General features: G+C 43.1%; 1 protein-coding gene across 7 annotated transcripts in view; it reads right to left on the reverse strand.

Annotated features, from left to right (window-relative positions):
- Positions 1-27424, reverse strand: part of LOC308285914 (coagulation factor XIII B chain-like) — a 263356-nt gene that overhangs the window by 17405 nt on the left and 218527 nt on the right. For 6 of the 7 annotated variants that reach the window (XM_080726824.1, XM_080726822.1, XM_080726828.1 and 3 more), the window contains 6 exons: positions 9039-9221; positions 8501-8683; positions 8198-8380; positions 3278-3450; positions 2859-3005; positions 1749-1884 (listed from right to left, as the gene is read on the reverse strand). In XM_080726824.1, the coding sequence (XP_080582950.1) occupies positions 1749-1884; positions 2859-3005; positions 3278-3450; positions 8198-8380; positions 8501-8683; positions 9039-9221 (1005 nt within the window). The remainder of the gene's footprint in view (positions 1-1748; positions 1885-2858; positions 3006-3277; positions 3451-8197; positions 8381-8500; positions 8684-9038; positions 9222-27424) is intronic. The other variant, XM_080726823.1, reaches the window with a different exon arrangement.

The following is a 27424-nucleotide window of genomic DNA, read 5'->3' on the forward strand; positions in this document are numbered from 1 at the left end:
TTGCAGTAGGCTATTGATACTTTTACTTAAGTAAAACATTTGAGTACTTTTTCCACCACTGGCCATGTGCACGCACGCACACACGCACACAAACTCCTCCCTCCCGTTCGCGGAGTGATCTGTCTCAACAATAATGTACTTTCTGACAGCTCAGCCTCTTGGGGAAAGAATAGCTTTTGGTTCCCTTAGCGCTGCATTTTGGTTGTTGTCCTGAGCTCAGCAGAGCTCCGTTTGAAGGCATTCGTTCACACATTCGGATTTATTCAACAGGCTGCGTTAGATAAAACTCCCGTTTAGCCCGGTGATGGTTTTGTGTTGTAACTTGTGTCGCGGGACTCCGTCGGCTCCACTATGCTGCTACTACGAGCGTAAATGGAATCTACTACTGGTCATGTGCGCAGCTCAACCAACCACACACTGCTGTTACCGTAATGACTGGACAATCGCGCAGAGGAAAAAACGTTAAAAAGCAGTTAATGGACTGCTGTGGGCGCCAGGGCACCACGGCCACTGTGGCCGTTTGGGCATGTCATTTTTCGAGGGGCACACGGCCAAAGAGAGGGGCAACGACGGCCATGGCCGTCGTGGCCGCCGTGAATTTCCTGCCCTGATAACGGCACATAACCCGGTAACGCCACTGAGAAGCCGTTCGCACCGTTCCTCACGGCAACTCGCTCGCTACCGCTTGCTCGGCGGTGAGTCACAGGGCTCATCCTTGGCTGAGACGGCGCGGCTCCGCCGTGGATAGTGGCTTGAACGGTAGTGTCAGGTAGCTGGGAAACCAGCAGCAGTCATTTCAAATCCCACTAGGAGATTCCCATTTTTCTTTTTTTTTCTTTGACCACTAGAAGGTGCAATTGCCCGGACGTGCTGAGATTCTTTCAGCGTCTTGCTAAGACGCCGTTGGGGGGTGACACGGTGTCATGCGCAGTGAGGGGTGAGAATGTGTTGGCCTGGCACAATGTGGGTGGGCACAGATGTGAGCTTGTACTTCTCGAACTGCTTCATGACAATAACTCTATTACGGACTACCAGAACACCATCTCTCATTTTACACAGTGGTGCACTGACAACTATCTAGAGTTGAACATGGACAAAACTAAAGAGCTGTTTTTTCAAGAAACCCACACTGGACTTAACCCACTCACTATTCATGGTAAAACAGTAGAACAGGTTGATAGCTTCATGTTAATCCGTAAGCTAAGATCACTATCCGTTGCCCCCCATCTTCTGTTATTACTGTACAAAAGCATTATACAACCTGTTCTGTTGTACTGCTCTGCATGTTTCTTCACCATACTGTCCATGCCTAACAGAAACAAACTTTACAGTATTACCTGTATTGCTTCCAAGATCATTGGACTTCCCACACCCACACTGTCTGATATGAACGATAAGGCCATTACACGTTGTTTATGTGATATGTTGTGTTGTCTTTTTGGCTATGTGTTACATGTTGTTTCTTGTTTGAACAGACTGTGAAGACAAATTTCCCTCCGGGGACAATAAAGATTATTATTACATCAGCTATTTTAAAGTTCCCCCTAGTGGTTAAAAAACAAACGTCCCTTAGCTCCATACAGATTCAGATGTTATGATATATGGATCTGTTTGGTGTTGAACTTAGATGAAGTTTTGTCTGTTTATCTGTTGAAATAAAATCTATATACAGTAACTTGCTGCTTTATCAGAAAATGCTAATTCAAAAATATGTTTTAAATATATTTTCATGAACGGAAATGACAAACCGCAGCCCAGCAGCTCTATCCTCAGGGCGATCCCGTTGTACCATGTCCATGGCAGCACACGCACAAACCGTCTGATGATGGGCGACTCGAACAGGTTCTCCTTGGAGGTTCTCCAGTCGTCGTTACCAGTGAAGAGCTGGAGACAGAATGACAATAAATAAAATGTCAGAATGTTAATAATAATAAAAATGACCAGCTTGCTCCCACGTTGAAGTCTTTGCCAGACCCAGGGGGTCGGCCTACAAAAGGCTTTGTCTGTCGGTCGGTCGGTCTGTCGGTCGGTCCCTCTTTTCCTCAGTGTGCCTGTCCCTCTTTTCCTCAGTGTGCCTGTGTTTGCCTCTGAATGCTCATCTGCCCCTCCCTTCCCTTGCTCGGCTGATTGCCTTGAGTGCTGTCACCTGTACAGGACCAGCTGAGTTGAGTTGGCTGACGAGCTGCTGACACTATAAATTCCTCAGCCCATCTACAAGCTCACAACGTGTTGTTTTCTAAACTTATCTCATAGTGACCTAAAAGACACATTTGCCCCAGAGCCATACTAGTGAAAACAGCCGATCTACAAGCTCACTACGCTTTGTTGCTGAGACTATAAAATCCTGTGTGTTCATGTGTTAGTTCAGTGCCATACTAGTTTTCATTGCGGGTCTGGCACGACCAGGTGACCTGGTCTAGTTTTACAGAGAATAAGCCCATTCCCAAGATACAACGGAACCTTTCATGGTTAGATGTGACTTATGGGGGCTAGTAGTGTTACTGTAAATAGCAATAAAGAAATGTAGCCACTTGTACGCATGCCCCCATGCGTATGAATGCCCCCATGTTATAGCATGCTAAAGGTGATAAACCGATGTAAATGAAAACATTTTAACACTCACCTTTTCTTTTCTCTAATTACAATCTAAAATATGAACCCTTGTTGTAAAAAAAACTAAAGTTGTTGTTTAAATGGGAATGGAGTGGTTTCTTGCTATTTTGAGTTTGTGCAAAAATGTGTGCAACAATACGCTCCATTCTCCATAAAAGATGTAAAAACAGGGAAGGAAACGTGGAAGAAATGGTCCATAAAAATGCTTCAGTGACCAATGACCAAGAAAGTCCAGCTGAACTGACCTTGTCTGACCCGTTGGCTTCTTTGATGACGGTCCAGGACCGTCCGTCATCACTGTGGGACACTTTGAAGGATTTCACATAATATTCATAACCACCTCCTCCCTGGGTGATGATGCCTGTGATAGTTTTGGAATGCTTCAGGTCCACCTGTGTACAAACACCAGTCATTATTTTATTTAGTATAGTCTATATTTCTCCAGTTCACCTCGTCAGATTGTAACCACTGCAAGTAAATCCATGGGCGCATTTATTTCTTTTTAGTAGTAGTAGTAGTATTATTAGTAGTAGTGCTCATTGAGAATACCAAATCTATCTGTGACAAGAGACATTTTCTTTCTCTTTCCCCCCAAAACCAGTAGATATTCTTTCACAACAGTGTTGTAGTTCTAATGTTCTCCACAGGCTCCTTCTTTCCTTACCTGCAGCCACTGACGCTGATCGTCTGTAGCAGGGAACCAGGAGTTACCATTGTACAGACGGGCATTGTAGGCGGGGTAGGATGTACTATACACACTGGAGGCTGTCAGCTGGTCGTTCCTCACCATCTTTATATTATAATTATACTTACTTATACCAAGGTAATTGGAACAAGCTGCCATGTTCAAACACACAACAGAGTTGAGACCAGAGACAGACAGAGACGAGAAGAGAAGAGAGACAAATGTTAAAATAGAGGGTATGCAAGTCCACTGGGACCCGCCCCCCTAATCTAGACTGAGTGGCAAATCATTGATCAGCATGGAGCATTGGAGTTTGGAAGTGCTAGTTGCAAATCACTCAACAGTCCTGCATACCACCTGTTTCTACATTGCACATAATGCAGGAGGCAGCAGGATGTTGTTTTGTTGAAACTCTGACACTTGGACAAAAAAAAAAAAAGAAAACTGCACAGAATGTCTTGACAGAAAGTAGCTCATAACATGCCTATGGTGGATTTTTATGAAACAAAAACTTTGCAGATAGAAAGAGGTTAATTCAAGCTTTCAGTACAGCCGCAATGTTGGTGAGTTTAACTTTGTTTAATACAATCAGATAGGACTAATCTGTTTGGATGTATGGGCTGTCAATGGCAGAAATTAGTTTTTTGCCACTCAGTAGGCGTTCCCACATAACCTCCAGCTCTATAGAGAGAGCACATGATAAAAAGAGGACAGGTCATACATGCAGCTGAAGCCAGCCTGTCAGCCAGTTCTGGGCACCTACAATTTTAATACTAGAAACTGGAGGTCCAGAGATTTGTGTGATTTGTTAACGTCTCTGCCAGAGCTAGATACTAAGACCAACTACTGTAGGCTATACAGTGTGTGCGTTGCAGCTTGGCTAACGAGCCTGGCTCTTTAGTTTAGTGGTAACGCACACGCCATCGGATATCGGGTCCCGGGTTTGCCTCTCGGCAGAGGCAACATTGGTGGCAGCGGTGGGATAGGTACTGTCGGGTGCTCCATCAGTTACTCGTCGTTATTGTTGTTTGGGACACGATCATATGGTCATATGATGCAAAATGCATCATATGACCAGTTGTTGCATGCTGAAATACAATAATATCTAAAATACATATTGAACACAAAAAATAACTCAGGATTGTGTTGATCGTGTCCCAAACAACAATAAAATAAGATCTGGTTGTCCCAGAGGTGAGGTGGTCCTTTAAACCTGGTAGTCGACGACAGTCCCCCAACACTGGTCGCTCTCGGACCCCCTGGTTTCAGTCGAGCTTAGCCCCTGGCCTTGAAACCTTGAATTCAATAGGCTATAGCTCCTCGGGTCCTTGAGAATTTTAGATTTAAAAAAAAATGTTATTTGAAAGAGCTGAAAATGTATCAGAAAACAAGATATGTGGAAATAACCTGTGATATGTTTTCTTTCATTTGTCTGAATCGATAATTTTTTATAAAGGTTGCAGCTGCTCTCACTCATTTTCTAAACGACGACTGTTGTTTAAACACCAGGAACTGGTTCTATTGGCATAAGTCTTAGTTTAATGCTATTTAATCATTTTTAATCCTCTTACAATATGTTACATAACTGACAGTGTTATTTTTAGGTTAATATTCAAACATTGTCATAAACGTTATGGTTGAAATGATTAAGAAATATGATTGTTTTGGATATATATATATTTTTTCATTAGTGTAAGAAGGTGACAACAAGTAACACATATGAGTGACATCACATTTTGACAACCTGATCGCAAGTAGGAGAAAGGAATTCAATTTAGATTACCGGTACTTCATATTTTGTGGTAGGACGGTGTCGCCCACGAACAAATGCACTTCTACAATCTCACAATGAGGAGTAACATTATCAGTCAAAGCAAAACATAGCTTAACATAGCTTTTCATGTGATATGTTACTTTTACTTTCACATTCACATTATAGGCCTAGACGACACTCACACTCATTGGCCGCGTTTCCCAAAGCGATTTTGAGTGCTCGTAAGCTCAGGCATGGTCGTAGAGACCAAAATCGTTCTGCGCAGACTGCGCAGGCACCTGTCAATCAAGAGCAACGAGGGCTTTCAGGAAACCGGTCGTCTCGTACAATGGAACCAAATGGCTGTGATGACGGTTGAATGCACACTTTATACGAATGGCCATCGTAAGGAGGATTTTAGAAGCAAACACCTTTCCTGCAAGTTTCCCACGGGTGCTGCAGACGTGCCCTGTACGATGGGTTTTTTAAGGGTGCGCCGGGGCGCCCGCAAGCACCCTTCATAGACAACTGAGCACTATATAACTAAGTATAACTACAGTATGAAAGTATATTTAAAAAACTATCTAAGTCTTGTGGATGATAGAGTAGGCTATTCTACACACCTGCTATACAAAATAAACAAGTGAACTATATATTTAGGCTATATAATAAATAAATAAAAAATACAAAGGTGAACTATATGTTTTATGTTATGCGTGTTGCTTGCTTTGATATATAGGCTACTGAGAAATAGCGCACCACAACACACACTTACATAAAAAAGAACAAGCTTATAGGCTGTCTCATTTGTTAAGTGGGTCCGTGGACCAGTGTGGGTCCCCTGTCCCCAGCTAAAAGACATACAGCGATGCGTGGAAGCGGTGATAGAACTCGGATCATCCTGTCGCTAGTCCAACACACAACCCCCCTTGCCAACACGACTCATCGCACGCACTCATCATCCTACACTCTGAGAGTTAGCCTACAAATTGGAACCATTTTGTTCCTAACTTGCAAACTTCCAAACTAAAATATAGGATAACAGGCCTGCCTCTTTAGCCCCTTGCGCGTCGTGCCAACACTGAGGTAAAGAGGCGCAGGGCCGTTATATTTTAGTTTGGACGTTTGAAGTTAGGAACCAAATGGTTCCAAAATGCAACTCACATTTTGAGAGTGTAGGATGATGATCGCCTGGCTTCAGCCCACTCTCTGAGCGGACTGGTTCTCCAGCGCTGAGTCTGAAATCAGGCTAGGAAGATGAGGGTCCATTGGTTCATATAACTAAATGTAGCCCTATAATTATTACAGACAAGACGGGGCGGACAACAGCCTTAGTAACTCAACACAGGCTTATTAGCATGACTCAACACAGGCTTATTAGCATGACGAGTTGTGAGTCGGACTAATGACTGAGAGCCTCGGGTTCGACTCCCGCTTCAGCAGATCGATATAAACGATACAGAGCTCATTTTGAGAACCAATACTCTAGTCTACAATACTGTAGGCCTAGCCTATAAAATAAAAATATATATATATTTAAGACAGGCAGTTAAGTCAATTTGTGCAGTCAGTTATAGGCCTACCAACAGGCAACAGCGCTTTGCAGCTTTGCATGTAGTTTCAAATTAAAACAAGGGGGTTGTGCGGTCAGTTAGCCTACCAACAGCGCTAAAAGTGTGTTCATTTTCAGTGTTGTAACCTATGTTTTATTGATGGGCCGGCCCGATACAATCACACAAGCCGCTGAAATTCATTTCGGAGCGCAGCTGCTGACGTCCTATCAATCGAAGCCCAGAGCCACTAAGGAGAGTTTCAGGGAGAGTTGCATAATCTCCGTTCACATGGGGCCAGAGTTGGCAGAACTCTCTAATACAAGGCTCTGGCCAGCCTACTGGCGTGCGAAGGCTGTTTTACGAGAGGCGCTTACAAGCACGTTTGAGAAACGCCATAATTGTAAGGACCGCAGCCGAGCGAAGGCCCTCGTACGACCTGTGCTTTGGGAAACGTGGCCATTATCACTCAAACAAATTGCCCAGTATTGCACATTGCCTAAAGAGTTATACACTAGTATTGATTTTGATGACTTATGCCTCATTCACATAGGGAGCAGCAAAGCTAAAGTTTTGCTTGCTTGGTCAATGTTATCTCAATGGAAACCAGCTTTAAAGATACAGGGGACACACCAAACGAAGGTTTGGAAGCTTTAAAGCTGGTTTCCATTGAGATAACATTGACCAAGCAAGCTAAACTTTAGCTTTGCTGCTCCCTATGTGAATGAGGCATAAGACTATATATATACAGTATATATATATATATAATGTTTGGTTGTGCTCGGGTGTTGCACTCTGAAAATAGCAGATCTACAATCTCACACCGCATCGCACTATGATGCGTTGTGCAGATCGGCTAAACAACCACGTGTAAAATCATCCGCTTCGACGCCATCAAGGCCTGTCAAAACACATTTTGTAGACAAAATCTACTGCAGATTCAGGGTTTCCTGCAGGAAAAAGTCTTGACCAGGGGGGGATGTCACGAAATCTTTTGATAATTAATTAATTAATTCGAGTAATTAATTCACTTCATTTTTAATATTAATTCTTATTTTTGCCCTATAAAAACACATGAATGTGCCCACAATTCGTGCACAGATGATGCACTATGCATGTACACGCTTTTCACAGCTTTCAAACAAAAAAATCCGCTTGGAAATCCGTTCAGGCATTCAGGAGATACCAGCCCTTATGTTTTCTTCAAATGTAAACAAACATGGCTGCCATGTTTGAAAGATAGGGTTGGTATGGGGGTTAAACATGCAATTTTGCGATCGCGATCATGCCTAGTACATTGTTAGAGGTCCAAAAAGTTTTTTGATTTTTTTTTCTTCTTTTTTTTTTAATACCCTTGGGGGGGCGGGGGGTTTTTCTGGCCGGGCGGGGCGCCTGGCCTATAAAGTGCTGCAGGAAACCCTTTAGTCGACGAAAATCCTTTGATATTTAGTCGACTAAAACTAGACTTTTCAGACGACTTCAATATGACTAAAACTAAATTACAATTTATTCAAAAGACTATGACTAAAACTAAATCAAACCTTGCTGTCAAAATCAACACTGTTATACATTTATGATCAGAAAATGTTCACTTACTGACACATGATTCAATCTCATACCACTGACCATGTGAGCACACAATGGATTTGCCTTTGCCTTGTGCAACATAATATCCTTTTTCACACTGATACGATACGTTCCTCCCGTCAGGAAACATGGTCTGGTATTCATACATGATGACAGCATGAGGTATTTCATCAGGCTGTGGACATGCATTCCCTGTAAACAGTTCAGTTAATCATTGGGAGGGTAAAGTTAGAAACAAATTGTTATGAATACAGGGACTTTAACAGTAAACTTGTTTTAGTTTTTTTGTGGACAAACATCTCACAGACTTACTTTCACAGACTGGAGGTGATGTCCAGGTTCCATGTCTACATGTAGTAATAGTAAGGGTTTCGGTTAGGGTACCACTGATTTTATAGCCTTCATCACACTTAATCCTAATCCATTTTCCATTCTCATATGGAGGAGGTGTGTATTGTGCATTAGGGATCTTTGGGTTAAGGCAATCGTTTACATCTGAAAAGAAATAGCATTTGCAATTTTACATTTCATTGACCGTACATCAGGCCCGGCAGGGCCGCAGTGTCGACAAAAGAACTTGAGAAACGAATGCTCGAAAAACGAAGGCTCCTTTCTCGATCTGACTGATGTACTGTAACGTTATGCACGTTATGCGGTTACAGGGTGTGTTATGCCCACCCCTGATTATGATGTACTACCATGTGAATATGGTCACTGCTACCATGTAATACACAGTAATACATACTATATGTTTTTTTTATTTTAATATTTAATTAGAAAGCATTAATTTCAACAAATGCATGTGTTTGTATAATATAGATAGAATTACAGCATATTATGGCACACTTACCTATGCATTGTGGTGTCTGTGTCCAGTTGCCATTTTGACATGAGCTTGTTGCCCACCACCCCTCTACGTTAGGTTTATGTCGGTAGTCACACCTGTAATGAATTGTTGCTCCATGAGGATAGGTCTCTTTCTCTGGTGCAAAAAACCCACCCTCCAGTTTGGGAGCAGGACAATCTGTTTGCCCTGAAACAGAAAAAAGATTTACAAATTCTAGTTAAAGAGGTTTTGTTCTTTTTCTTGTTTTCATGTGTCTATAGGAGGTTGACAGTATTTCATTAGACCCCCTGGTGTGGTTGTTATGAGCTATTATTTATTCCCTTTGTATTTTTTCCTGGAGGCTGACACCTTGTGGGTCAAAAGTGCCGATCCAAAAACACAGATAAAATGACATCATATAATCATCCCCTCCCCTTTTACCATTCGCCCAACACTATGGGTGTGGCTAACTTCAGCTGGGGGGGGGGGGGGGGGGGGATCATGGCACCTGGCACCATCATTAAGAAAGAAAACAAGAAAAATATGATTTACTATTTTGTTAGGTGCTAATTCATAACGCAATAACGCCTTAAAATATTTCTAAACATTTGAATAGAAATTAGATCACTCTAGCAATAGGCTACACAATGAATGTGACACTGCTTATCCACAGTGTGATGTAAAACATGGAATCATAACAGTGCTTCCAAATGACTGTATCTTCTCTGGATGTAGGCTACCTTGTCCAGACATTCATTTATCTAGTTGGCCACAAGCCACGTTAAATAAAAAACAGAGGTCTTTCTACGGTACATGCCCAAAACAGGGCATTTCCTGTTTACAGGCTCTTTCAATACATTTGCACACATGAGAGAGCAGAGGAGATATGTAATCTATCACTCTAGTTAATACATAATACTTATGTATTACTTGGCACAAGTGCATGTCCAGTCCCAGTTGGGGTTGAGACACCAGGCACAGAATTATTTACACAGGAACCACTTTATGTATCTCATTGAAAGACAGACGGATAGAACACAGTACTTTGCATAGGATATGATCAATAACATAATGTAGGGGGAAAAAAAGAAAAAAGAAATGGAAGATATTTACAGTGGAAAAGGGGAGGTACCGGTAAGTATGCGCTTAGTCTATCTAAAGTTACTACGAGTAGCAGCCGCCTGTAGGTGACTCTTCTGATCAATTTTGAAGGAAGTTATGGATTTACATTCCTTTAGGGATCGATAGTTAGAATAGTTCAAAATTATTCAATTCAAAATACATTTCCCAACCAGATTTCCATCCCTTTATTCAGTATTTAAAGGGATATTCCACTTTCAACAGGGAAACAGCTTATGGGCCTCTCTCCACATACATCCATTGTAACTCCAAACTCCATTTTGGTGACTCATACTACCCTCCTAATACGTGAAAGTGACGCGTTGTGAGCTTGTATATCAGCTACGTAGCTACGTAGCCGAGCCAATAGCCGTAGTAGCAGCAGCAGCTTCTCATGTAAACACGTTGGTTTCGGCTCTACGGCTATTTAGCTCGGCTACATAGCTACGTAGCTGATATACAAGCTCACAACGCTTTCGCGACGCGCTGTGAGCTTGTAGATCTGCTATTTTTCGTGTGTGGACGTTGTGTGTGTGCGCGCACTGTCTGTCACGACGCACGCACACACACACACACACACACACACACACACACACACACACACACACACACACACACACACACACACACACACACTACACAGAAAATAGCTATCGGCTATAGCTTAGTGTCCCTTCTTCTTCGGTTCCGTGGTAGTCCAGAGCTGGAGAAAGTGTGTCCATGGATAAAAGCTCAGACAGCTTGTTTGTAAAATACTTGCACATTTTAACTGGTTATAGAACATGGAGTTGCCGAATCTAATCAACAAGTGCCCCACTGCGACAGCCCTACAGTCTATGCTCTGAACAACACAACAAGACGCCACAACGAGGGCAGAATGAAACCACGCCCCCCCTTGATACAACTCTATATTAAACAAACGTTAATATTAATTAGTTATGCCTACGTCACATTGCACAATAGAACAGTGTGGGCTAATATTTAATGAGTGGCGTGAAATATTTCTTTTCGACCTAGAAACTGGAAACTCACAGAAATAGCTACAGAGACAGCAGAAAGCTCTGAATCCCCAAGCCTATGGGCAAACTGAACCATATCACTGCTCCCTATCACAAGTGACTCATTGATATAATATATATTTATAGAACATTTATATATCCTATTTAACATAGCTTTTCATGTGACATTTTACTTTTACTTTCATATCCAGGAATTCACATTATAGACAACACTCACATTCATTATCCCTCAAACAAATTGCCCAATTTTGCACATTTCCTAATGCCTATAAGGTTCAGCCATTACGCTAGGTTTTGCCTAGCCTTCTTTTGCTTTGCCAGTCTTATTTTTGTTTCCTAAACCTCAGAAAGGAACATGGAGCACACAGCTGATGGGACTCAACAGAGAGAGATTCAGGTGAAACTTTGACATTTAGAATTGTATTTAATTAGAACTACTTTATATTTAATTAGAAATACTTAGTGAGCTTGGTTTCTGTGGGGGTTTGAGCTGGGACTCCATTGTTTTCACATCTGCCTCAGTTGATTGGCTGTTCTCACCACTTGACACTCCCCCTAATATGCATGTTAAATTGCTTATAAGGGGAGCCAGTGGACAGACACACTCACTCATGGCTCAGAAAGGAACATGGAGCACACCGCTGATGGGACTCAACAGAGAGAGATTCAGGTGAAACTTCGACACTTTAGAACTTGTATTTAATTAGAACCATTCAGTGAGTTAAAACATCAGCATGTGGACCATTCAGATCCGGCAATCTGAGCTATCAGTCGGGGCGGGTGGGGCTCTTAGCCATGGTAGGCAACCCACCTAGGAGAAGGTCACTCTGAGGTAAAAACCAGGACTGTGAGAATTTGTGACCCCACAGTCCTTAACTAGCATTGAAAAGCCAACCATGAAGAACAAAGTCATCCCAAATCCTATACTTCCAGCGGCGGGAGTCCGCAGGAGCATCGCGGCGGATGGTGGTGCTGGTCCCCCTTCCGGAGGACATCATGACGACAGGGCCTCAAACCCACGGGAACGAGGGAGGGTTCTGTCTGACCACAGCATCCCATCCAATGCACTCATGCGTTGTCGGAGACCACTTGTAATGGGGACCTTCAACGCATGCACAGTGAGAGAAGAAGCTAGACTGGTGGAATTGGCACATTGTGCTGAAGAACAGGGGGTAGAGATCCTGGGAGTCCAGGAACACAGAAGAGTCCACACTGACGACCAGATAGTTTACCGCAAAGTGGAGAAACGCACGTTCATCACTGCATCTGCGTGGCGAAACGGGGCCCAGGCTGCAACTAATGCTGGGTTCTCTGGCGCGCAGGGCCCTCCGACGGGTTCACAAGCACACCGAAAGGATCATCATGGCTGAGTTCGCAGGTAACCCAGTAACAACAGTCATAGTGGTGTACTCGCCCACTAACATGGCATCACCTGAGGAGGTTGAGGAGTTCTATGAGGACCTCACAACAGCAGTCCGAGGTGTCCCAGCGCACAACTTCCTGGCAATCCTTGGCGACTTCAACGCCAGGATTGGACAGGAGGATGCACCATTCCCATACCATGAGTCTACCAACCGCAACGGCACATACCTCACAGCCCTTCTCATGGAACACCAGCTCCTGGCAGCGAACACCATGTTCCGGAAGAGAACAGGGAAGAGATGGACTTTCCGAGACCGAGCCTCACGGCCTGGGGAGCAACCTAGGCTATATCAGTTGGACTATATCCTAGTGAGGCAAAAGTGGAGGAATTCCATCCTGAACGCTGAGCCATACAGCACGTTCAGCTCTGTAGGCTCTGATCACCGTGTGGTCTCCATGAGGGTGCGACTGAGCCTCAGGGTCCCCAAGCCAAGCCCAAGATTCGGCATGACTGGAAGGCATTCACGACCAATCCGGGCCTTCAAACCAGGTACACGGAGGAAGTCAGGAAGCGCTTTCGGCAGAAGAGGGCCAAGGAGGGCCAGGTTGAGGGACACAGCCCAGAGGAGAGAGTGGCAACATGGTTCGACCACTTCCAAAGGCTCCTGGGAACATCAGTGGAAGAGGGAGAGGAGGAAAATATACCAGCAGTCCTCCAGGGCCTGAACATCGACGATGGACCCTTCACAATCAGCGAGCTCGCCAGGGCAAAATCCACCCTGAGAGAGGGAAAAAGTGCTGGGCCGGATGGCATACCTCCAGAGGTCTTGAAGAACTGCGACCTAGACAACCTCATCCTAGACTTTTGCAACAATGCTCTACAGCACAACAAGCAACCTGAAATATGGTCTCTGTCTAACATCATCCCGGTGCCTAAAGCTGGGGACCTCTCAAAGCCAGACAACTACAGAGGCATCAGCCTGACATGTATCACTGCTAAGGTCTTCAACCGAATGATACTGAACAGGATACGGCATGCCATCGACCCTCACCTGAGAGAGAACCAAAATGGTTTTCGAGAGGAGAGAACAACCGTAGCACAGATCCTGGCATTAAGGAGATTAATAGAGGAGGTGAAAAAGGACAACCTAGCAGCTGTACTGTGCTTCATTGACTTCAAAAAGGCTTTTGATTCTATCCACAGAAGCAAGATGGTGAAGATCCTTGAGGCCTACAATGTCCCTCCCAACATTCTCCGGGCTATCGAGACCATGTACGCAAGAACAAGGGCCAAAGTGGTGACCCCAGATGGCAGCAGTGAGGTGTTTGACATCCGAGCTGGTGTAATGCAAGGAGACACCCTAGCCCCCTACCTCTTCATCATAGTTCTAGATTATGCGCTCAGGAAAGCCATAGGTGGACGAGAACAAGAGCTTGGCTTCACACTAACACCAAGGAGGTCAAGGCGGCATCCCGCAGTAGTTCTGACAGACCTGGACTATGCGGACGACATCAGCCTGCTCTCCGACAGCATGGAACAAGCACAAGAACTCCTGAACTGGGTGGAGATAGAGTGTGCCAAAGTTGGTCTCAGGCTAAATGCTAAGAAAACTGAGGTTATCACCTATAACCTACCTGATCACTCACCTCTGACAACAACAGAAGGAGCTGTGTTGAAGGAAGTCAAGGACTTCAAGTACCTGGGCGCATGGGTCGACTCAACTGAGAAAGACCATAAAGTAAGGAAGGCACTCGCTTGGAGGGCCCTGAACGGCATGAACAGTGTAGCCTCCCCCGTGTAGCCTCCCCCGCCAAATCAAACTTAGCTTCTTCTTTGCAACAGTGGAGTCTGTTCTCCTCTATGGCAGTGAATGCTGAAGCCAACCCTGCAGAAGTCTCTAGATGGGTGCTACACTAGAATGTTGCGTGCACATGTTACCAACAGGAGCCTGTATGAGGGAATACCAAGGGTAAGCGAGAAAATTGCCACCAGAAGAATGAGACTAGCAGGACACTGCCAAAGACACCAGGAGCTTCCAGCCAGCAAATTGGTACTGTGGGAGCCAAAACATGGGCTCGTCTGAGGACGACCTAGAGAGAGAGAGAGAAACCAATTTAAAGAGTTATACACTTTCGTCGACTAAAACTATGACGACAATCTTTCATCACTGACGAAAAAAGTAATACAAACTAAACAAAATCTAAGATATTATGAGGACAAAAACTAAGACTAAATATATTGTATATATATTTTTGAAGCGGTGAAAGCCGCTTCCAAGGAGTGGCTTTGTGTGTCCCGTGCATCCAGAATTGAGGATTGGTCAAGCTTCACATGACAATTTAGCCCTCCAGACAAAATCATTAATTCATTCAGAATTCATAAAATATAGAACTGAATCACATAGAAAGTATAGATCTAGAACACAGAATGTATAGATCTAGAACACAGATTTCATAGCTCTAGAACACGTAGAATAAAAATTCACCGCTTCACTTCGAACCAAGGTTAGATTTTTTTTAATTTGTTGACAATTTCATCAACACACTAGAAAATATTGTTCCCTTGGAACAATATTGGGGCTCGCTTTAAGCCAAAAAAACAATGGCATAATATAGCTGCAAGCAGCGATAAAGTGGCCAAGCCAGGAAAAAGTAGGAAAGGAAAAAAGCAGCAGAAAAAAGCAGGAAAAGCAAGAAAAGTGGGAAAAGAAATCAAAGAAAAACTAGAAGCAGTGTTCTTCCGAAAACAGGTCTCCGGCAGGTCAGGTAGGTTTTTTTGGCGCTATAATAGTCCAATGTGAAAAGGGTGCCACGTGTTCTTGGGCCTTTCACAGCAGTCAGACACTGCATGTGTTACGCAAAAGTTGCCCCGCTGGTGGCGCTATAACAGGCCAATGTGAGAACGGTTCCTTGACCTAGTGGGAATGATATTGCATGTTGGCTCACTGGAAACACTCTGCTACACCAGTGGGTCTCAAAGTGTGGTTCAGGGATCCTTGTGCTTCCTTGGGGGTTTCAAATGACCCCTTAAAAGGTGTTACTCTGAGAGTGTTCAAATGGAACCAAATGCAGGCGTAAAAGGTTTGAGAACCACTGTGAAACATGAAATGGAACAGAGCCTTCATTAGTATCATTGTTAACACCTTTGAAGGAAGTGGGAATACCATCCAACTTCTCTCCAAAATGGCTGCTGTGCATAGAGCCAATTGGGGTAAGATTGGTTTCAGTGATATTTGGACTAACCCTCTACAGTATTTCATCATGAAAATGTGACTTTGCATGTATGTTTTAGAGGCAGAATAATAATGCGCATAAAACTGCAATATTCATTGAATTATCCCAATAATCCCAGGATCAAAACGGTTGCTCAACTTGTGGTCAGTAGCTCTATAGCAAACCTCGGTCGCGTCCGCGTCTTTCGGCCGTTTTGCGGTTCTCACACCCCCGCGTCTGCCTCCACCTCGCCGAGATCTATCTTTTGAGGGGTCACCATGCACCCGAGACACGGGAGACTACAAATATGGCGACCCCACTCCAAGATGCGCTGTGATTTGCCGGCAGTGTATAACCCTCGCTGTGATTGGCAGGTAGTATGATGACGTCATTTTGCCGTGAAAATCTCCCCCCCTCACGGCTCATAGAAAACATATAAAGAGAAGGCTTTTGAAGCTGAAAAGCGTTTTACAAAAGAAAAAAAATCGCACCCGTGCGAAGTGAGCGGTGCAAACTAATTCCTGCAAGGGCGCCTGCGCGAATCAGTGTTGATAGGCATGCATGGCAATATTCTTTGTGTTGTGTATGATGTCAGTCTGGAGGTCTGCTCAGACTATATAAGGTTTTCGTGTGTCCTGACCTTTACACCGGCTCAAAAAGAACACCTCCCAGGATTCGAAACAGCAACCATAGACTACAGGGTTTAATGTAGCGTGGTCGCTGTCTTGAATGCTGGGTGGGGGTCGATTTGCGCCAGAAAGGTCCAGGATATGCGGTTGGTCAGACTTTTTCCCTCTAACTTTGACTGACGGCCAACACCAAGAAGTGCTGGGTTGCCTCTTGGAAACAGATTATGTCGGGAGTATATTATGCGCAACATACCAGCCAGGTTTGTTAGTATCCTTGACCAGACCAAAGGCTAATAACAATTCATCGTGCACATTCATTTGCACATTTATGTGTCACCAGAAACTCCATTTTGAGTAGCCGAGATGCAGGAGAAACTCCTAATTGTCGCTGTCTGAAACCAGATAGAGCCAAATAGAGCTTCTTGTGGGTTATAAAGCAAGGGGGAGACAGAGGGAGAACAGACAGGAGGTCAGACAAACAGCCTGGCCATTAACAGCCTGGTGGCAGTCAAAGAGTGAATAGAAGAGAAAAATAATATGCAGTCCAGACCAGAAGCTCAAACAAAACAGACAGAGGGCCATTACGCCTGGACCTTTCATGAACTTTAGACCGGTCTCAAGTGCAAGTGTAATGGCCAAGACAGATCTAAATTAGCATGAACAACACAGCATTTGATTGGTCTGTTCTGTTTGGCTAACACATGTCGTCACGAGTAGAACGGTTTCTGATTGGTCGATTCTAATGTTTAGTTACTCAACTAGCCAATCGATGAAGAATGAAAGAATCGTCCCGTGCTAATATGTTTTAACTAGATAAACCGAAAGTGAAATATAGGAGCGGTTTGCACCGCTCAAAAAAAATCTAAGGGCGGGGCTTACTTGACAAAGACACAGATGTGTTCCTCTTGTGTCAAGGCACGCATGTAAGCAAGTTGCATGTCTTCAAGCCAAACGAGGCATGACTTACAGTATGCCCATTTAAAGTTTGAATTTTCAAACGCTTCGTATAGCGCCCCCCTTTGGCCAATTGGAATAAGATTGGTTTTAGTGATATTTGGCTAACCCTCCACATCTTTGCCAAATGTCATGAACATGTGACTTTGCATGTATGATTTAGAGGCATAAGAATAATTTGCATAAAACTGCAATATTTATTGAATTATTAAAAAAGTAATATTTCACGTACAAACTTCTCATCCCATAGCCTGCGAAAATCCCAGGAGGAGATAGATTTTTACTGTTTTTCATATAATTCAAAATGGTGGGAGATCTAAAGGTCAGAGGTCAAAAGTCAGAGTGTCAAAGTCGTTCGGAATGAGGAGACGCATATGTGTGTCCAGGTTTCATGGCTGTACGTCAAAAAGAGCATGAGCTATACCTGTTCAAAGTTTGCACTTTCAAAGGCTTTCTACAGCACCACCCCTTGGCCAATTAATAGCAAACGAAAAGTAATAGCACACGTCTCTGTAAACTGAACACATTTATGTTTGAATGGTGTTTTTTCGGTGTAAGTATGTAGGAGTATAAAGGTGCCAAAGTTTTGAGGAGAACTGACTGACTGACTGACTGACTGACTGACTGACTGACTGACTGATACCAGTAAGACTCCCTAATCGGGAGATAGGCGACTGTCAGGTCACATGTATACACAAATAAGCCTGTAAGTCCCATTGGTTCCTGGGTGTAGGGGGATGTACGTGGCAAATGTATTGCTTAGGTTGGGCCAGAGAATGTGGGGTTTAGCTGCAACAGGGTTGTGTTTATGTCGTAGGACATAATGTTAGTATATAGGTGGTGCAAATGTGTTACATAGGTGTTGTGTTGAAATATGACAGTCACAGATTAAGTTGTGGGGAGCACAGTGGGTCATTGATATGAAAGCAGACAGCCGTATTCCTTTAGATGCTGTTTATTGTAACAAGAGTCAGCTTGACATAGCGCAGTCTCATGTAGCAAAGAAGGCAGTAAACACATGGGTTCAAAGCATGCAAGGTGTGACACAGTCTGGAACAGCCAACGTGATACCCAAGGAGTGCTCATATGTTCCAATGTCAAGGCACACCTTTTCGTGAGTCCAACCTTGGCTCTAGTGAATTGTGATAGTGAAGGCCAGACTTGGGTGCGTGTGCAGAGTGCAGACCTTGTCAACCTTCATCCACCTGTAAGTGTGCGGTGGGATGGGCACGGTGCGGGCATGGGTGGAAGCTTGGCTCTTTGTAGATGTCGAATTGCACAAAGACAGCAAGAGGCGGAGCAGGTGGCTGTGCGACATTCGGGTCCTATAGGATTCCAACGACTGTTCCCAAGGCACCATTGGTCAAGCCAGCATCGACCCAAAGGTTTTGGCGAAGCATCACTTGTGCAACCTGTGCAACCTGTGCAACGTGCATGAAGTTAGGGAGGTCTCCGGCATCATCAGCTTGACAGACGTGGATCTAGGACCTGCGTTGACAGCCTTTAGCATGGCTTTTGGTGTGGGCAATCTTTGAAGTTCAGCTTGTTTGATGATTGTCTCCGCCTTGTGTGTGCTGAAAATGACCTGAGCGTCACTGAAACTGGACTGTTCTTGTGCGGAGAGCAGGTGGTGGGAACGCTGCATGGGGAATAGCCAATGGGCGTGTGTGACTTCGTCGTGTCGAAGGCGGGCAAGAAGGTCTGTGAAGGCTTTGGAGTCTGGTGTGTTGGCTGTGATGCGCTCTACTGTCTCAAGCGTGACAGCCTGTTTAAAGGCAGCAAAAACTCTCCTCATTGCATCGCTCAATCCTTGTGCAGGGTTTCCCAAGGCCTTGGGGACCATGTCTTGCAGAGTGTTTGTCAGAGGTATGGGTAGGTCCAAGAGGGAGTGCAAAGTTGTTCCAGCAATGTTGAAATGCAGCTGTTCCAGTGGGAAGCAGCTGAGAGCAGCTGGAGCATGTTCGTGACCGTAGGCAGAGCAAGAATGCTGCACCAAGCACTTGATGACGTAGCTTTTGCCAGTGCCGGCAGGTCCGGAGATGATGAGTCGTGTAGCGCGTCTGAGCTGTGTGTCTATCATGGTGTCTTAGATGGCAGTGCAAAGGGTGTCAAAGGCCAATTTCTGGCCTGCGTTGAGGTCTTGAGGGTTTGTGTTGTCGTAGTTGACAGGGGGCAGTTGCGGAGAAGTCTTGGGCACGTAATTCCTCCCAGTAGGGATCAAAGGGGGGCCGTTGTGAGCTGTGTCGGCGTCTGTGAACTTGGCACGAAGCGCGGCGGCCTGCATAGTCAGGGACCCACAAGCCCAAAAGCTCAAGGAATAGGGGTTGTTAGGAACGTTTCGTTGCCAAGCTCAACGTCGGGCATTTAGGCCTATACATGGAGATATGGAGTAAACCTGTTTGGCCTAACATGGAGATGTGGAGAACACTATATATGGAGATAGTCCATTGCATCATGTCATATGGGACTACCGTCATAGACAGTAGCCATTTGTTAGACCGGAGTCAATGGCAACCAGGATTGAACGGCATTGAACGGGTCAGAGTGACGTCATCAATATGACGTCACTGAAACGCATATAAACCAGCTTCTCATTTAGATCTGTGGCAGTTCTCCGGCGACTCCAGTTGAACACAGGAAGAAGCCCTGAGCCAGGCATTGGAAGAATCACTAAGCTAAGCACAGCAATCTCGATAGACCCCAGTAGAGAACTATACCCAAAGGGATAGTACGGGTTAGGCATTGAAGAGTCTTAACAGACCTCCGTCAGAGGTTCTGCCGGAGAGAAACAAACTTGCGTCAGAGACAAGGCAGAGCTCTATATTAGGGGTGATACCTGTGATGTCTTGCATTACTTTTTATTTCTGTTTTATCTATTAGTTTGGTCAACTCTTTTAGTGCCAGCCATTTTTCCACTAGAGGATGTCCAGGTACCAGGCATTTTCCCATAGAGATATGCTGGTATATGCAGAAGCCCTGCAGCCATGACTTGCCTGAACACTTTCCTTTGTGCATGTACAGGAAGAGGATGAAGTTAGCTTGAAGTTAGCTATTGGCTACCAAGCATTTTAGAAGCCTTATTTTCGTCAACTTAGCCATGATTAAACCTTGCACACCTCATGCATGGGAAAAAAAACAGAGAAGAATGAGCTCTAAAAAAACTGGGGACCCCCAGTTTGTGGATTTGTGCAGTTGTGCAGTTTGTTCACAGCTTTCAAACAACAAAATCCGATTGGAAATCCGTTCAGGCATTCTTGAGATAATCGCCATTATGTTTCACATGTAAACAAACATGGCTGCCCTGCCTTGTATGTTAGATGGGGTTGTATGGGGGTGGAACATGCAAAATCGCGATTGAAATCATGTTCACTAGATTTGATTGGACCCAAAAAAAAAAAAAATATTTTTTTTTTTTTATTTTTTTTTATTTTTTTTATATAAAACCGAATTTATTCGGTTTTGGCATTTCTTAATACGTTTTAAAAAACCGAACTTTTTCGGTTTTGGCACTGTAAGGGTCCACAGAATGACACGCCTGCTCTGCCGGAAACATTGCGGAAAAAAGTTATGGCCATTTGTATATTCACTGTCCCATCGACTTCACTATACAGGAAAAGAAAAATATTTAAAAAATAAAATAAATGTGCTTTAAGTAGCATGTGAGGGGTCAAACTAGGGGTTCTTCATGATTCTGAATCCATTGTAAGCATTTGTTTTGCATAAAAAACATTCCTAGGGCAAAATATCGGCCCCCCAAAACTGTGAAAGTGACAATTTTTTGATGACTCATCACTTTTTGCAATTTTGGGGTGGCAAAATTTAGCCCAAGGACTGTTTTTCATGCAAAACAAATGCTTGCAATGGATTCAGAATCATGAAGAACCCCTAGTTTGACCCCTCACATGCTACTTAAAGCACAATTATTTTCCTGTTTAGGAAAGTCGATGGGACAGTGAATATACAAATGGTCATAACTTTTTTTTCACGATGCTTCCGGCAGAGCAGGCCTCTCATTCTGTGGACCTTAATGACCAAACTAATAGATAAAACAGAAATAAAAAGTACGGCAGAACATCACAGGTCCTTTCCCATTATCAGGGACTGGGTCTCTGACTATGCAGTAGAAGTAAAAGTATTCAAAATTGGGAAAAACTCCAATAAAGTAAAAGATGCTCAAAGGTGTACTTTTTACGCAATTGAGAAAATATACTTAGTTACTTTACACCACTGCTTTATTGTTAGTTTTCAGGTGATAATGAAGATAGTTTACTGCAGAAACAATTAATATAATGTGTATTTTTTGTGTGACTAATTGTCTCATGCTTTGTCTACAACATCTGATGTCCACTTGGAAAAGTTTAATTGCATGTGAAAATTCTGAAGAAATGAAAGGCATTGCGTACTATTGCCTGTGACTGATGCTATTATGTGACAACCATTGATGCCATAAGCCTAATTTAAACTTTGTTGTGAGAAATTAGGCTACAGTATAGTCACCTATGACAGGAGTCGTTTACTGAAATTGGATTCCTTCCTTGGATTGTTTCTCGCATCACACATATATAATTTGATATCCGTAGGTTTGTGGATGGTGACAGTGAACAGGGCCGGTTGACCCGGCTGCTGGACAGTGACGGTCCTGTTCAGCTTGACATACCCCCACCACAGTTAAAAAAACAAACTTTCAAATCCACCAAATATTTCAGTCCAACTATAACCAATAACCCTGTTATCAAGAATGTCCTTACTGTACTCACGCTACAATATTGACAAAGACATTGCTTGGGATTTTAATAAAGCTGTCTAATTTATATCAGTAAGACTACATCGACATCCGATCCAGAGTGACAACAATTCTGTTCTTCAACTCAATTCTAAAAAGCTCAGTTTTAAGCTCTACAACGTGCAAAAATAAAGAGCATTTCAGAATTCTTACCTTTTGGTCTAACAATCAGGATGTTGCTGTTGTAGCCTGAACGCTAGATATAGACACAAGAAAGTTATGAATTTTGATATTCATAACCAAATGGACCCTGGGGTTGAGACTTGAGTTGAATGTACCCCTCCCCCACGGACATCAGTGACTTAACCGTTTCCTCCAAAGTGGAGTGGACTCCATGGTGTAACCCAACACCCCTCTCCCAACTGTCCAACTGTGTTTTATTGCTCTCTGGTATGAGCTCATCTTGATAACAGCATCCTGCATCCTACTTGCAGGCTCCTTGTGTGCCCACATTATGAGCCACACAGACAACATTAGGAGACAATGAGAAACATGGAATGTGACAGGAACAGCTTGATGCAATGAAATTTTATAACATTAAACTACACGGTTGTATTCTAACACGATGTACGCCAACCATATACCAATTTGGCGTGATGCAATTGGGTATTTCTCTCATTATTCGACTTTTACCATCATGTACTCTCTGCACAATCTAAAGCAATGATGTTTGGTATCTGTACATGTGCATATTAATGATGATTATTAATATCTGGTCAAATGTACGAAAATCACGTTCTTTAGAGGATTAACAGGGAAAAGTTAATTTCACTTAATTTCCTAAAGGGGTCTGCCAAAGAGACTGTGCTTCAACTCCACCCATTGCGGGGCCAAGAGACTAAGCCCTCCTACTCGCTATAAGAAGATTTCCTGGTTTTCCCTCACTCTCTTGGAAAAAAATCACTGACCATTACAGAACAGCAGGCCCTGAGACTATTTCAGCTGGCCGGGGACGGCTGTCCCCCGGCTAACCAAAGCTCTCTTCCAAAAATGCTCCTGAACAAATAACAACAGCACAGGAGATCTCAAGACCACTCAGCTGACAGGGGACTCTGTCCCCTGGTCTCTCGCAACATAGAGTCCTGCCGGACTCATCATCAGGACTGCCAGTCCGTGGGATTGAGGCACGCTATCTCTCCCACTCCGACGACGACATCAACCAGATACCCAGACAGTGAGATTTGGAGCGTGCGAGCTCTCTCCCCCTCCAGCGGTGAAGACAACAGACGTGGGTGACCACCACTCAACAGCAGCAGGATCTCCTGCTCCTGAGCAAGCGCCTCCTCCAGCCAGCGGGGGGTGCCTCTCCATCCTGCTCTGCACACGCTCCACTTCCTGTGGCTCTCCAAAGATGGCTGCCTCCATTCAGGCCGCATGGCCAGACCGCATGGCGACGACGCCCCGCCAACATGGCCGACCTAGCACATGCTAGCAACCAACTAGCTCCCTCTCCTCTCCTCCTCTCACACACAGTAAGGCAGTGTTTACTGTGTCAATGGCAACTAAGATAGAGTAGGGTTAGATATTGAATGTTTAATGATCTTCGATTATTTCATTTCTTTCATTTCTTTTCTTTTGGTGATTGTTTTGATTTATATGTTTTTGGGGAAACGATATGCAACACTGGATAACATGTACAGTAGCCTGCCATCTATTTTGTACAGTTTGACAGGTTTTAAAATACTATGCCTACTACTTCCCTAGGAACCCATTTATCTATATTTTGCTTGAAGAATCAGACATAGTTATGCTAGTCTGAATGTACATTTTATGATTTTTATAATAAATCACCTTTTCATATTTTAACCTTAAGTAACCAGTGTGGACATTGACATTCTTTCTGTGTGTTTTGAATCAATGTGATTGGTACTGGAATCTTAAATGCCTAGGCTAATATAAAGAATCTACGTTTCGAACAGTGAACGAGAAGAAAAAATATATTTTTCATAATTTTGTGAAAAAATATATTTTTCATAATTTTGTGAAAAAATATATATTTTTTTATTAATATTCATATTTTTATTAATATTGATATTAATATTACTGTCATTAACGCTACAAAGTGGGGGCTCGTCCGGGATGTTAGCTGATTTCCAGTATTAATCATATTTTGATCAAAATGAGCAGAAAGTCATTTTCCATTTTCTGTGTCTGTCGAGACTATTACATAATACGCTGGACGTATTGTAGTAGTATCGCACCGAGCCACAGCAAATGATAGTATTGTCAGTGTCCTACTGTACATTATCTTTACTATATGGATTAGACAGAGTTGCGGCCGCGGTTCTGAATGATTCATAGAGTACTGTAACATGTTTGTTTGGGTGTTTATGATAACGGCACCATAAAACGTGGGAGTGTCAAATCTCCCAGTGGCATGATTTTTTTATTTAAGTGAAAAGCTACACTTGTTGATAACTTGATGCTCAAGCCAGCCTGATACCATATTTAGACAGGAACCCCCCCACTTCGATTAAATTCGAAGCGTGTTTTCGCCGGAGTTCTCTATATATGATAACTATATGGCATTTTGATTGAGGAGTGATTTATAAGAATTGGTCTCCCCTCAAAAGTCCAACAATTCTTAATTCAAAGCAGGATTTAATCCAGCTCTGATACTCTCCAGACTAAAGTCTGTCGAGCCAACTGTGTGCGTGTGTGTGTGTGTGTGTGTGTGTGTGTGTGTGTGTGTGTGTGGGCGGGCGTGTTCGCCCTGTCACCAAGTGCTGTGTGTGTGTGTGTGTGTTTGTGTCTGTGCGCACGTGCGTGTGTGTGTATGTGCTTAGTGGGTTACTTTCGCTCGGCTCCCCAAGAGGGATAGACCCATCTAAGTCACAATTTGGCAAAGACGCCATCTTGAATAGAGGGTGGAGTCTCACTCTGTGTGACTTCCCTCTTTTCTCACACCCAACTTACGCGCAGCCTATCGTGAGATTTAAGTACCTCCCATACGACACACAGACCAGAGGACAATCCAAAGGTTTCTCTGTGTGACACTCAGTTGTAACATCACCTCAGATCTTTGGGTTTTCAACCCGTTTCGACATTGTACCACGGTTTAATATTAAGGATATCCCAACCATAATTTAAACCTCCACGCACCTATATAGCTATCAAGCTGTAACTGTGAGCTTTGTTTTAAAACATTTATTGTTTGTTTTTTCTCATCTCTTCTCTCCCTATTCAGCTTTGACTGTTTTTCCAGCCTCAAAAACTTAGTGAATTCTATGTGGACACAACTGTTTGATTGACTCGGTTCAGCTTTGTCAGGCAGACAGTCCTCCAACTACTAGATGAATTAATTGGATTAATCAAATCTAATCCAAGTTAATTTGTTTTGATTACTTATTCGTTGACGCTCGAAAAATATTTTTGTCAAACCTATCAATAGGTCTAATGGTTTACGCCCTTTGTGCCTCATTTCAGTTGCCAAGGACAATTATTTTAATTAAGTTTAAAATTTCAATTTAATTCCTTTTTGATTTTTTTTTCTCATTGAAAAAAAAAAAAAGAATTTTCCCTCCCGCTTGGAACTCCTCTCTAGTTACCTCAATTATTAAGTTAATTCATGAGACTAACGAGGAACTTTTCCACGCATTAATTGAAATTTAAATGTCACTTTCTGGATGAAATACAAAGGAGTGTTCTTTATTACTGGAAGAAGAAAGATGAAAGCCTAGAGCAAACACTTAAAACCTACTAGGTTTATTTAATATCAAGTTCCCAAACTAGGATATTTGGTCTGACTACTATAGTCAGACATTGTTGGCATATTCTCTAACCTCCGAGACCTATAGAAATTATATAGCTGACACGGTTGATTGATTGATCACTGATTTGGGCTCTTTCATGCTCCAGTTTAGTCAATCAAACAAACAATCGTTCCAGCCAATAAGGACAAATTGGATTAACTCGTAATCCGGTTTAGTGTATTAATTACTTCATTATCTCGGTCACCGTGGTTTGAAAATATCTATGTCAAATCCTGCAATTACGCCAATCAATTGTTTTTATTTCTTTGATCCTTCCTTTATCTATTAAGGACACTTTGTGTCCGCATACTGTCAGATCAGCCAGTCGTTTTCATTTCGTCTGGACCATCTGACGAAAAACGCTTTAGCCATAACTCAGAAGGAACTCATCTCTCTCGCTCATTTGTCCAACTTCCATCAAAACACGCACGCTTGGCTGTGCATGAGTTTTGACAAACACTGGACCTACAGTACATCTTTGCTATTTGATTACCTGTTTTCAAACTTTTCCCCGTCAGGCCAAGGCACCTCCCTGACTCCAGTCATAAACAACACTACAGAAAGGAGAGACAATAAAACAGTCTCTCCAGTCCTGTGTCCTTTACACGCAGGCCTGTAAGTTTATGACAGTGAGGGCTGTATGGTCTGCTTGCATGCTGAGCATTGTCCAGCCATTTGCACTAGATTTGTTTTAACAGTGAGTAATCTACATAGCAAACACACTGTAGTGAGTTTGTTCCATCAGTTAGCTAGAAGCAGTATTTCATTTTCTTTAAGCGTCTGACCAACCAGTGTTCTGCCCAACACTGGTAAGCGATCATTGTTTCTGAGTTTGTAGTTCTTTTCCCCAAAACTGTACCTTGCATTTTGTGTGTTTCCGACCTTAGGGTTCTATAAATTCTATCTGACACGCTTGGGTGATTGATCAACTGGATTGGACTCCTTCATCGAGCCCAGTCTAGTCTGTTCAATCAAGCAACCGTCCCAGTCAAAGAGGATTACATTGGATTAATCTCTTTTAACCCAGTTTAATCTGTTCTATTGTTTAATAGTTTTGTTCTCAAGGTTTGGAGACACCTATCTTGCTATTGGGTCGTTAGTAAGCTCTGTTTACTTTGTGCTTCATCCAGTATTTGAAAACGATTATTTTTAATTAAGATCTAAATTTCCATTGAATTCTTTAGATTTTTCTTTTTGAAAAGAATTAAGAATTTTTACTTAAAGCCCTGCTAGTCATATCAATTATTAATTTAATTTATAAGACTAACTGAGGAATTTTTATTTAAACTCATAATTTACAGAACTTATTAGTTTTCACAGTTTGCATTGTAAGAAACAGCTGTTGAATTTGATTTCACTTTCTGGATGAACCTAGAGGAATTGTTGTGCTATTAGTTTGGAAAAGAATATAAACCCAAAAACAACGCTTGGAAAAAACATTTTTATTTTAAATATCAGGGTTCGATTTTATTTCTACTTGATATTCCAGCTGTAGTTGGTCAAACTAACGCCTATCTTGTACTCATGGAAGTTTTTGTCTCGATGATCAAGTCCTTAGCGACGACTGCTAACTTTAACG

This window comes from Nannobrachium achirus (genome assembly GCF_963921795.1).
Source record: "Nannobrachium achirus genome assembly, chromosome: 5".
NCBI classification, from domain to species: Eukaryota; Metazoa; Chordata; class Actinopteri; order Myctophiformes; family Myctophidae; genus Nannobrachium; species Nannobrachium achirus.